The 11,534-nt window shown below is 36.1% G+C and overlaps 1 protein-coding gene across 2 annotated transcripts in view; it reads right to left on the reverse strand.

Moving 5' to 3' along the window:
- LOC128022579 (calcium/calmodulin-dependent protein kinase type 1-like) overlaps positions 1-10,572 on the reverse strand; it is a 42,630-nt gene extending 32,058 nt beyond the window's left edge. The window contains exons 1-2 of one of the 2 annotated variants that reach the window (XM_052610273.1): positions 10,446-10,572; positions 3,441-3,551 (exon numbers count right to left, since the gene is read on the reverse strand). In XM_052610273.1, coding sequence (XP_052466233.1) covers positions 3,441-3,526 — 86 coding nt within the window. In that variant the 5' untranslated portion in view covers positions 3,527-3,551; positions 10,446-10,572. Of the gene's footprint in view, positions 1-3,440; positions 3,552-7,356; positions 7,502-10,445 lie in introns of those variants that run through there. The other variant, XM_052610272.1, reaches the window with a different exon arrangement.
- Positions 10,573-11,534: the final 962 nt, after the last annotated feature.

The following is an 11,534-nucleotide window of genomic DNA, read 5'->3' on the forward strand; positions in this document are numbered from 1 at the left end:
TATGTTCTGTATAAGACAACACATAAGTACTGTTGTTATTTCTCACTTTATTACAGCTGGCAGTTGTAAATGCTGTTGAAAAATGTATAGGTTATAAGTTGACCTCGCTCAATTCGCACACTATAAGACATCAAGCACAAAAAGACAAGAACGTCCATTGTTACAGTTGCAGAAACTTTGTAAAACACGCATGCATGTAATAATTTAAGTCTAATGTACATTTGCTAAGCATATCAATTATGTGTACTTACCAAAGATTACACAACCCTCTTAACAACGATGTTAAAAAAAGTCTGTTTAATCTGAAAGAGTGTCCACAGGAGTCACTTAGTCAAACATTTACTCAAGGAAGTCATTATGCTGTTGATAAACTAAGTTTGTAGAATAACTACATGAGCGCGGGGGCACGTGGGATTGGGTGGGGGTGAAGAAGCATGACAGTTTTTAGGGCTGAGCATATCAACAACTGTTAAAACAGAATGGAGCAAACAGCTTCCTCCCAAAAGCTAAATACACAATCTGTTGCTCTCGGATGCAAATAGAGCAAACAGCGCTTTCACGAGAATCCAAATACACCAGGAATACTGTAATATACAGTATAAAGAGACGTGGAGGAACCAACACAAAGACATCAGGACTAGATCTTAGTGCTTTCTAGCATGTTGCTAATGAGCTGCTAAAGTGTTTTGGGGTGAAAGCTAACTGATCAACTAGTATCTACGAGTTTTGGTTCCTCCTTCAGTGCAAGGGGTCGCTGACACCAATGAAGAAAACTATAAAGATAACTATACCTATAAAATTTTAACAGTCGTTCTACACCACATGACAACTTCAACGATAGCCACACAGAGTAACAATATTGTTGGAATAATCTTAAGAACAATTTTTCCAGGGAATTAGTGATTCAAACCATTTAAAGCAAATGACGGCATAATTGTAGCGCGTGCTTGGAGTAAACAAAGCGTCATCGTCCATTGGTGTGGATGTTAGTATAATTATAGTTATCCTTATCGTTATCGTCTTGATGTACACAGGCCTGAGGTCTATAGGATTTTCTGTTTCTTTTGTGGTCTGCCATACGAAAATGGAGAACCTACGGAAAAACTGCTTCAACGTTATTCAAAAAAAAAAAAAAAAAAAAAAAAAACGTTTGAAATGCACGGAAATTACTGCAAAAATTTCTGTGCACCACTGTGCTACTGCAGAACCTGGAAAATATCTAAATGAAAAATATGAATGAAGAACGGAACAGCTTACTGATCCTGATCATGTATCTATGAACTCAATTGCCTGCTGGAAAATCCATCTTTAAGATGACGCTAGCTTTGTTTTAGAGCATATTAGCGGGTTTCTAGATGGCCAGTGTTCATAAAACCAGCTTAACCACCACTTTGGCTTATTGTTGGTCCAAAATGGTCTACAGGTTTGTTCCAGATGGTCCTAAGTTGGCTTTTACAGCAGGCTTCCCGCCAAAGGAAATGGCTTTGGTTTTTCAAAGATGCATCAATTTGCATTTCCTGAGCCTCGCACTTAGTCAATAAACTGCGGTTTTGGTGAAGCACATTAACATTTTGACAATATATTGACATCTTCCCCAGTGAGACGGAGACTTATGAGACTGACTGTTTAAAGAGTTTGTTTAGTCCTGGATTTGATGAGGAGCTGCATACTGTCCCTCAAAGCGCCGAGCGTCCACTACAACCCAAAGTCACATAGAGGAAGCCTGAAGACATTCAGCAGACCATCATGACTGGACAAAACACCCCTAAAATCTTTTCCACTACACTGAACATTGAGCCTCTCAATGCCTGCACAGTTTCCCGCCAGATTATTAATAGAAAATAAAAACTTTGTTTCCATAGCAACAGTTGGTCCATATGGAAAGTGTCTCCTCCTGTTGCCAAGACACCCAACCCACGGTGAACTCGCAGTTGAACGACGCAGAGCTGTTGATCTATCCTCAAACAAGCCTGGACAACATACAAAACTGACCTTAAGAACAGAGTTTGGATAATATTGAAATCTTTAAGCTTTGAGATTAAGACTGTACCATTTGATTCTGACAATGTTTAAAACATAACATGTCGTTCTGTTTTCTCATTAAACCTAGAGTATTTGCAGCAGAGAAAAACTAGACCAACTCTAGTTGAATAAATGAAAGAATAATTTCCCCTTCTTTCTGTTACTCTCACTGCAGACATGATTTCACAGAGGATTTCATTAACATGTGCGCACTGAATCCAGGCCTAGAACATGGGCCCTGAACATTCCCACTCCTGTCACTGTATGAGAAGAGGTCAAGGGTCACCCTGCACGCCAGAAAACTAAACAAGCCCAAAAAAAATCAGTCCTTAAAATGGCCCCCAGTCTTTAAACTGGCTCTGAGTAAAGCATGTGGAAGTGTTTAACGAATGACTAGCATTTGGAATTGATTCATGTGTAGAACTGGTTCCAGCAAACAAACAAAACAAAAATAACATATAATGGTTCTTAAACTTCTGTATTTTTTGTTAATGCTGATGGTACATTTTACTAAAAGACAAGTGTTTTGTTGGAGAAGTGTTGCACCGCTACTGAATCTACACTGCTAAATAAAGCACTTATAAAATAGCTACAGAAAAAACAAAACAGTAAGTGGGATCACAACCAGAAAACTGAAAAAACATCTTTGTATTAATAAGCACTTTGTGTAAAATGCCCTGGACAGTTTCATATCGGAATGACAGCAACATAAGAGCAGCTACGGGAATTTTGTCACTGCTTGTCCAGTTGAGAATCTCTGGTTTGTTTAAGCCATATTATAAACACGTATGGCATTTTTTTTTTTTTTTTTTGAAGTAATGTTAGACAAGGTTTCTTGCACCAAAAATACTTTGAATTACACAGACTATAACTTTAGGACCTCGTTTTGTAAATGAGCTCTGTTACGATTGGATAATTTCCTATTGTGATCTGATTCGACTGAGTGGGCAGAGAACTAAATACTGAATGTTCCCTATTAAAAGTCCATTAAAAGCTTGATTTCTTTGGCACTTGGAATGAAAGAGAAGTTCCATGTCACGCCAACACAAAAACATCGGTAGCACTTTATTTTACAGTCCTGTTCCTCATGTACATACTATGTACTTATTATAGTAATTACAATAACTATGTAATAACTAGGTACTAACCCTAAACCTAACCCTACCCCATGTAGTTACCTTGTATTACCAGAACTTTCTTAGATAAATACACTGTAAGTACACTATAAGTACATGTTAGTACACGTACTGTAAAATAAAGTGCAACCGAAACATCCTCAGCACAAAACCTATTTTACAATAAGTATACAATAAATCAATACAGACAAGTATGATTCATTTCAAGAAGAAACAACCACCATCAGTGGTAGCTTTCTAGCTGATGAAATGGAAGTAAAATCAAAACGTTCTTATACTTACGTTCCCAAAACCTCTTTGAAGTCATAGATGTCCTTGATGTTGGACGTTTTCTTTTTCCAAGAGTGTCCGTCCTCTCCCAGTGGCATTTTGCTACGGTCAATGATGGAGAGACTGAGAGAGGAAGAGGAAATCACTTGATTACTATAGAAAAAAGGCTATGCAAAATGCTCCTTTAGATATTTTGGGCCAAGTCTAATGTTTGATGACATGAAACTACCTGGAAACTAAGTCAGCTTTGGCTGCATTTCAAAAAACTTTGACCTATAGGTCTTTCCACTTGGATTTTGACCTCGCCATGTAGGAATCTTCAGGTTTACTTGACTGCGGTATAATCTACAAGTGTCACCAGAAGACACATGATGTGTCTTTAAAGCAGTGAGACCTTTTACTGTGTGTAAACTGATTACTATTAAGGCATCATGTCAGAACAAGTGCTCCCCATCTGTTTTTCCTTGAGTATTTCAAAACAAGGGTTCTGACAACTACACATTTCTGTCATTCTGGCCTGTTTTATTTAACTCAAGTCTTCCATGAGACACGAGAGGGTAAACAGCAGTTATTTAAAGAATCTTGAAACACTTGTGTGTCCACATGGGGTTGTTAGTTAGTACTGCACAGACAAAGATAAAAGTTTCATGCTTTGCTGGTTAAGCATGGTAGTGATGAACCAATTTTCACCATATGTCTTAATTCAAGACATTATGAAAAATTTACCTGCAACTTACCTGTTCTACAGCTGATCAAAAATGACTAAAGGTCGAAGTTAGGGCCCTTTCACGCACAATAAAGCTGTTATGCTTAACTTGAGCGTGGTACTTTCTCATGTACTCAACACGCAACACTGCAAAAGATGCGACGAGCAAATACGTCCACCTCGTGCATGTTTAAAGAGAGAGAAATAAAACGTTCTGTGATGTGGATATAAATAATGCTACTATACATTTAAGAAAGCAAAATATGAAATTTCTAAACGTGCCATTCACCATTAAATAGCAAATTTATTAAAAACTAATCACATTAGACATTTCAAAACAATTTAATACCACTCTTTCTTAAATATAATCTTTAGTAAATCTCTAAATATATATGCAATTTTTTATGATGAACATTATTGTTGTGATTGTAAATGTTGTAGAATTAAAAAAAATGTTTTTACTAGTGTTTTATAATCTGATATTTTTTAAGTTTATTTAGATAAAATAGTACAGAAAATATAATTTATTGTCACCGCTACATGTATATAATTAGTGGCTTATTGCATTGGCCAGAATTTAATACTGAATTTAGAATTTACAGAATTTAATCCCTAATGCTAATTTTCCACCTCAAATTTACAGTATTACACTTAAATAATACATTGTAAAAGCTCTGGAATAGTACAAGTAGAAATACCCCATGGCTTTCGTAACAACACATAACATAACAAAACTCTTTATATTGAAGTCACCAAACAGTTTTGAAACGGTGAATGTTTCTTTCGCTCCACAGCCGTAGGGATATCCTAAGATCAATAATAAAATAACATTTATGCAGCTTTGCACATTCGGCTGCCCAGCAGGTCTGCAATCTTCAGCAGTCTCTCTTTCATGATAGACACACAACTTGTTTGTTGCGTCTATTTTGTCTATATTCTTCATGCTTAAATTTGTCACCGTCAACTCCATATGGAGATCCTGCCAAACCTTGTCACATAATGTCAATCATAACAGTATACTGTGCAGTTTTTGGCCACATCCATTCTAACTACATTCACAAAACTGGTGGTCTACTGTATTCTTTTTTTTTTTCTGATGACATGTTTCAATGGGAACCATTTGATCCACTGGGCAACTAGATCTAAATGGTAAGCTAACAGAGCAGCAGCAGTGGGATCTTGTTTGGTTTAGGCATACAGTTTGGGTATACACTCTAAACTGTTTTAATATTTGTATTTAGAGAGAGCTGGCTCTCCGGTAAACCTCTGTTAATTGTTGCTTAATTTGAGACAGTACATTTCCTCTTTCCTAAAGCAGAAGTTGTGCAAAACAAGGTAGCGTTATTGGGTAATGTCCCGGCCATGTTACAATGTTCAGACATCTAAACATTTAAAGTTTGCTAGAATCAACATTTTTCAAGCTGAATCTGGCACACATTAAAGATGGTTCCAGGTTTAGTTAGTTAAACTCTATTAACGGCAACTGTGGCAAGCTGTAATTTATCAGAAAATAGATCAGACATTTATATAAAGGCACTGTTAGAAGTTTCAAAGGGTTTTTACTTAAGTTACTGTAATTAAGATTTACAGTAGCAAACTGTACTATTTACAGTAAATTACTAAAAAAATCTAATTTATCAGTATATTAATATATTAAATTTGTTTTAATATAGATTTCATTTAATTCGATTTTTTGATATATAGAATTAAATGTATTTTCATTCTACATGTCACAAAGCTCAATTGTATCTCGATCTCTAATTTTATTCAAAAATTCATAAAAAATACACTTCGTACAACGATTACACCTCTTCTAAGATACATGTTTTTTATTCTGAAAACAAATTCTGATGGGCATAAGGTCAAATATGTCAGAGCGGTCTTATCCTTGGATAATGAAGAAAAAAAGCTGCATTAAAAGAATGACATTTCCGAAAAGAAAATGTTTAGAATAGACTAATCTTCAATTATCATTTATTTAAGATTTATAACTTTTTGTCTCCTAAATCATGTGCTGCAAAATGTGGTGTGAGCATCAAAGTTAAAAAAATATATTATTAAATTCAAAACCACAAACCAACATGAATGCCAAATTGTCTTTATCTTGTATGAATAAAGAAAGAAAGAAAGAAAGAAAGACATTTCCTTACAAGTATCTACAAATATCATGGGATATTTCATGTTATTCCACATACTTAAACTGAAGGCTATGCTTTAATTCATTGGGCTAACATGGATTCACTACTTGGCTGTAAAAAGACTCAATTATAAAAAATTTTAAGGGTAACATCAGACTTCTCACTAGACCACAGGATGTGGTGTATAATAAGGGCATACTTGAAGTGAAAGCATTACTAAATTGACTCAGCAAATATTGACTTCTTAAAGTGCAATGCTGCTAATAATTGGATAACTGAAACTGGTGAACAGTTGCGCACATCACACTTGTGCTTAAACGTTATAAAAATGTATTATTTTATAGTGGAAGACTTTGTAAGTCTTACTGAAGCCAAAAACTAGCCACATGCAAATATCACTGTGATTGCTACGTCTGAAGTAATCCGAAGAAAGCATGTCACAAAGAATTTCACAGAGAATATTTCGTTGAATGCTGGGAATCTCTCTTAAAACTGGTATACTTCCTTAAAACCTCTGCATTCCAGACACCTGACGAGCTCAAAACAGCTAAAGACATCAGAGAAAGAGTTTAAATGGGAATAAATGTGATGCCTGGAATAACATCTAACATGGGCGCATGCAAAGAAGATGGGAGACAATAAAGCCTCTCTATTGAAAACCCCATTTTCTCATTAAGAATCACCGGAGCATCCAGACAGAATATGTCTAAACTTCATCCAAGGCTCCCCAGGCAAGCAAAATATGAACATACACCAAAAAATGTAAAGGCATCCCAAATCTCAGGCAAGAAGTTTTAAGAGTCGTATACATATGCACCATTATCATAACAAACGTACTTGGATCACTGTGCATGCAGGTCCAGTGATAGAAAAGGTTTCAGTTCATCGCTTGTTAGTGTCGAACCATGGAGAGGTCAAGAAACAGATTGTAGACGAGCTATAAACTAACCCACATAGAAAGGAGAATCAAAAGGCAAGCTTGAAGGATTGAAAACAGACACATCCATACACAACTCTACCATCTAGATCATCATGCAGCATTCAAAATTGTTGGATTCATCAGACAGACGATGGAGATACTCACTGGTTTCCCATGGCTGCTCGGAAGAGGACAGAAGAGATACAGAGTGACACCTAAACCTTCAGCAGGTCAGAGCAATGTCACACCACACTCAGAGCCATTCATGATTCACGCTAACAGAGTCTCTCGTGGGCATTTATGACCACCCAGCTGCACTTCCCCTTTCAAGGTGAGCTACCGAACCACAACATCATTCAAATTCAGGAAGTATCAAGCTTGTATACACATAGCAGTAACCTTTCGGAGTTTTCTCTCACCCCAAAAAGGCCTCCACCACAGGATGTGAAAAAAACAAGCTACTAATGACTTGCTTTTTGTGTTTTTAAGGTTCCAAAACCAACACTGTTCACTGACAATTACAGATATATCATAATCGAACTAATCAGCATAGCCCCAAATTGGGGAAGATCATCTGTGAATAATAACTCATGTGTTTGTCTGTTCTTCACACACAGTGTTTCAAGGGGCTTCAAAAGACTTGGAACATAGTGAAAATTAAGGTGCTTTATTTGCTTTTTTTTTCATCATTTCTGGATTTTGATTACAATACCCATCAATCAGTTTAATGCTATCTTCGTTTTGATTGTCCGACTATACACAATTCTTAAATCCCAAGCTCAGTCTGTTAATATATGATGTTTTTAGTTGACGCGGCTTCAGAATTTCACTAAACATTATTTGTATTCGTTATGCTAACCGAGAAACACAATTCTCTTTGTGCTTGTTTACCTTTGATATGGTGCAAAGTCTCAGCTTTCAAATTCTGCCAATTTCAGCATGAAATCCAAACGGCAGATGATATTTTGACGCTCTTTCTGGAGACGTGACAGATGACCGTTGCGCCTCACGTCAAGCGTCAGTGCAGAGTGTACGTGAACTGATCATAAAATAACTTTCAGTGCGTGGGCAATAAAAACCTTAGATCAAAAGATCTTCTTTTGTTTTCCACAGAAGAAAGAAAGTCATTCAAGTTTAAAATGACATATTAATTGGTGAAAAAATTATGACAGAATTTTTATTTTGTGTGCACTGTCCCTTTAAGTATGGACGGGATGCTTACAGATACACAAATGCCATATGGCTGCTTGCCACAATCAACCCATCAAGTGTATGATCCACATGCTATTTGCAGACAGGTTCAAAGTTCAGCTTTAATTTACAGCACCATCGTGACTTACTTAACAAAGTGTTGTATTTTGTTCATTTTTTACATCCCTATAGCTTCTGTCAAATCATGGCATGCTCAACATGACTCTAAAGGGAAGTGAATGCCGCAGAAAAACACAGGGAAGTTCAGCCGCTACATTGTGACTTTATTTCCTTCTACAGGCTAATACAGAACTGACTGCACAAATGATTGCACAAACGGAGGCTGTGCAAAGAGGAAGACATGCTGCTTGTAAGCAGCCCTAACATTATTGCATCTATCGGCACATCACAGTCTGACTCTGACAACAGTCAAAGAGCAACCCACAATGACTGATAAAGGCTTCATCTATTCCAGAACACCAACGGGTCAAACAATAGACTGTCACTAATTACATCTGAGATCATTAATTGCTAAAACCGGCAGGCTGTCTGATCCCTAAGACTGTTCAAATGAGGAAATCAAACAGCCAAAGTGCTTTAAATAATGCCAACACTGGCTGTGGGACAGAGGAGGAAACGGCACCAAAAAAATGCAGAAAAGAAATGCTAATAGGCTGAAAGAGAAAGAGCACGCATGTGGAACCAACCACTTGATTGACTGGTAAAAAACAAAATAGATGCTATATTGCGATAAGAAAACAGTGATTAAAACTAAAACATTAAGCATTTTCAGTCTATTAGAAGCAAGCCTTTGTCCTTTAATGGCTAGATACAGTGCAGTGTAGTTTAAAGGTGTTGTAAAAAAAATGCATTTATTTATTGTTTTCTTTAAAAGCCATCATTTATTGACCATTTTTATTGGGATGAACGGTATGTTAGATGTCTTATTATTAGCCAATAAATGTAAATTTTTAACGTTAGCGTTATTTGTCAGATATGACAATTATATATGATATATCCAAAGAGATTTAAAGGTCAGTCATTTTAATTGGCTCTAAGTAGGCTACAATTCTTTATTTTCTACAGTTAAGGTTTTAAATAAAAGCAGCAGGTGTGTTTGATATAGTTTGAAGTGCTGAGCCTTGTGATTTTATAATAAGGCTTACAAAAATGTATTATGTCAACATTTTGATTTATCTGCCGATATGTTGGTTATCAGCCAAAATATGAATGCAGTCAGTCTTATATTTTTTAGCATCTCTCTGACCTTGGTTTTGCTGTCAAGTTTGATGACAGTCAAAAATGTGCATGAATTGGCCAAATTACACATTCTGACAAGTAATAATAAGAGTTATGAACACCATTACACTTGAGATGTCCACATCCAATGGCATGGATTGACATCAAATCAGTTTTGATCCCACTGACAAATACTGACTGATAAACACAGTTGTTAATTTACAGAAACGTTCACTTGTCTGACTTCAGAATGTTGCAGGAGCTCAAAAGAGTCGTTTTGTTTTTTCAGTTTCGATTCATTAAATACTGCGGTGATGGTTTATACTTGCAGAGTTTTCAATACAACAGTAAAAAAAAATTATCTTAAAAGAAGAGAAGCTGATGTCTCGCATGGCAACATTAAAAAAGATAGCCTTTCTATCAAACCATGAGCTGTCAAAGTTTCAATGCATTCAAAAACCTAAAGTGGTTGACCACATCCACCCTCTGACTAAGTGAGATAACTAACCAGTCATAAACACAGGCGGCACAGAGACAACCAGCTCATACAAACTAAGACAGACTGTAAGCTCTTAATCTGTGGGACTAGCCTGCATTTGCGAAGTGCATAGTTATTATTTATACAAGTCTTCTGCAGCATTGTGCATGCATACACACATACATAAACTACATACTTTACATTACACGATATCAATATGTAAAACCAGCATTAAAGGCTACCAAAAGCATTTAAATGTCTGACAGCTTGCGGAAAGCAAGTTGCCGATCAGGATCTCAAACATTTCGTGTTAAACACAAGGTTAAAATGCCGTGGCTGTCGGTACCTGTGAATCGGAGAGGTGCAGAGGCGCGTCTCGTGCTGTACTGTGAACGGGCTGCGCTCGCGCTAGTCTCGCTGAGATCTGTGACGGCTGGTTCCTCCGGCTGACCCAGTCTCAGAGCGCCCCTGACGTCACAGCGCCTCTGCTGCCCTGCGCCAATCAGATGAGAGAGATCGCTGACTCTCAGGTAATGGGGCGGGGTTAAATCTGTTCGAATCCGTGTTCCTAGAATTCGAATTTATAGCCGTCATTATCTGATATCTTTATTCCTCAGAGCTCAGGGCTTGCGGATGAGGAAATTTGTTTAAGAAAATCCCTCTTTCCCCAATAAAAAAGCAAATGCAGTAAAATCAGTAATACTGTGAAATATTCTAATAATGCATTTGAATATATGTTAATGTGTAATTTATTCCCGTGATGCAAAACTGAAATTTTAGCATCATAACTCCAGTCTTCAGTGTCACATGATCCTTCAGAAATTATAACATGCTGATTATCTTCTAAAGAGAAACATTTATTATCAATGCTGATTTATTTATTATTATTATTATTATTATTATTATTATTATTATTTTGTAGTAGGCATATATATATATATATATATATATATATATATATATATATATATATATATATATATATATATATATATATATATATATATATATATTAGAGTAGCTCACATGTAGTTGCAAGTTAATGGGATTTAGATTTAGACATTTAAAGTTGCAAGGTTAGTTTTATATTTAATCAGACATTATTTTTAGATTTTAAAATTAATAAAATTTAAGCTTTGCTGTTTGTTCAGCTATGGCAGAGATGGTTTTACTAGTTTGTACCTGTGCCCAAAACAACGGTACATGAATAAAGACATTCCGCCACCTTCTGGTGATAATCATTTTTTACTTAATTTACAGGCCTGCTGGTTAACACCTTAACACATGATTGATATTAACATATAGGTTTAACTGTTATACTATTTGTAATTTAAAGGTAGTATTACAAATTTAAGTAGATATTAATGGTTAGGACATAAAACAGCACTGTCAACAAACATATCTTTGAACTAAATCACGAGTGAACTGTCGTGTG

The sequence above is a fragment of the Carassius gibelio genome, chromosome A11, assembly GCF_023724105.1.
Source record: "Carassius gibelio isolate Cgi1373 ecotype wild population from Czech Republic chromosome A11, carGib1.2-hapl.c, whole genome shotgun sequence".
Taxonomy (NCBI): domain Eukaryota; kingdom Metazoa; phylum Chordata; class Actinopteri; order Cypriniformes; family Cyprinidae; genus Carassius; species Carassius gibelio.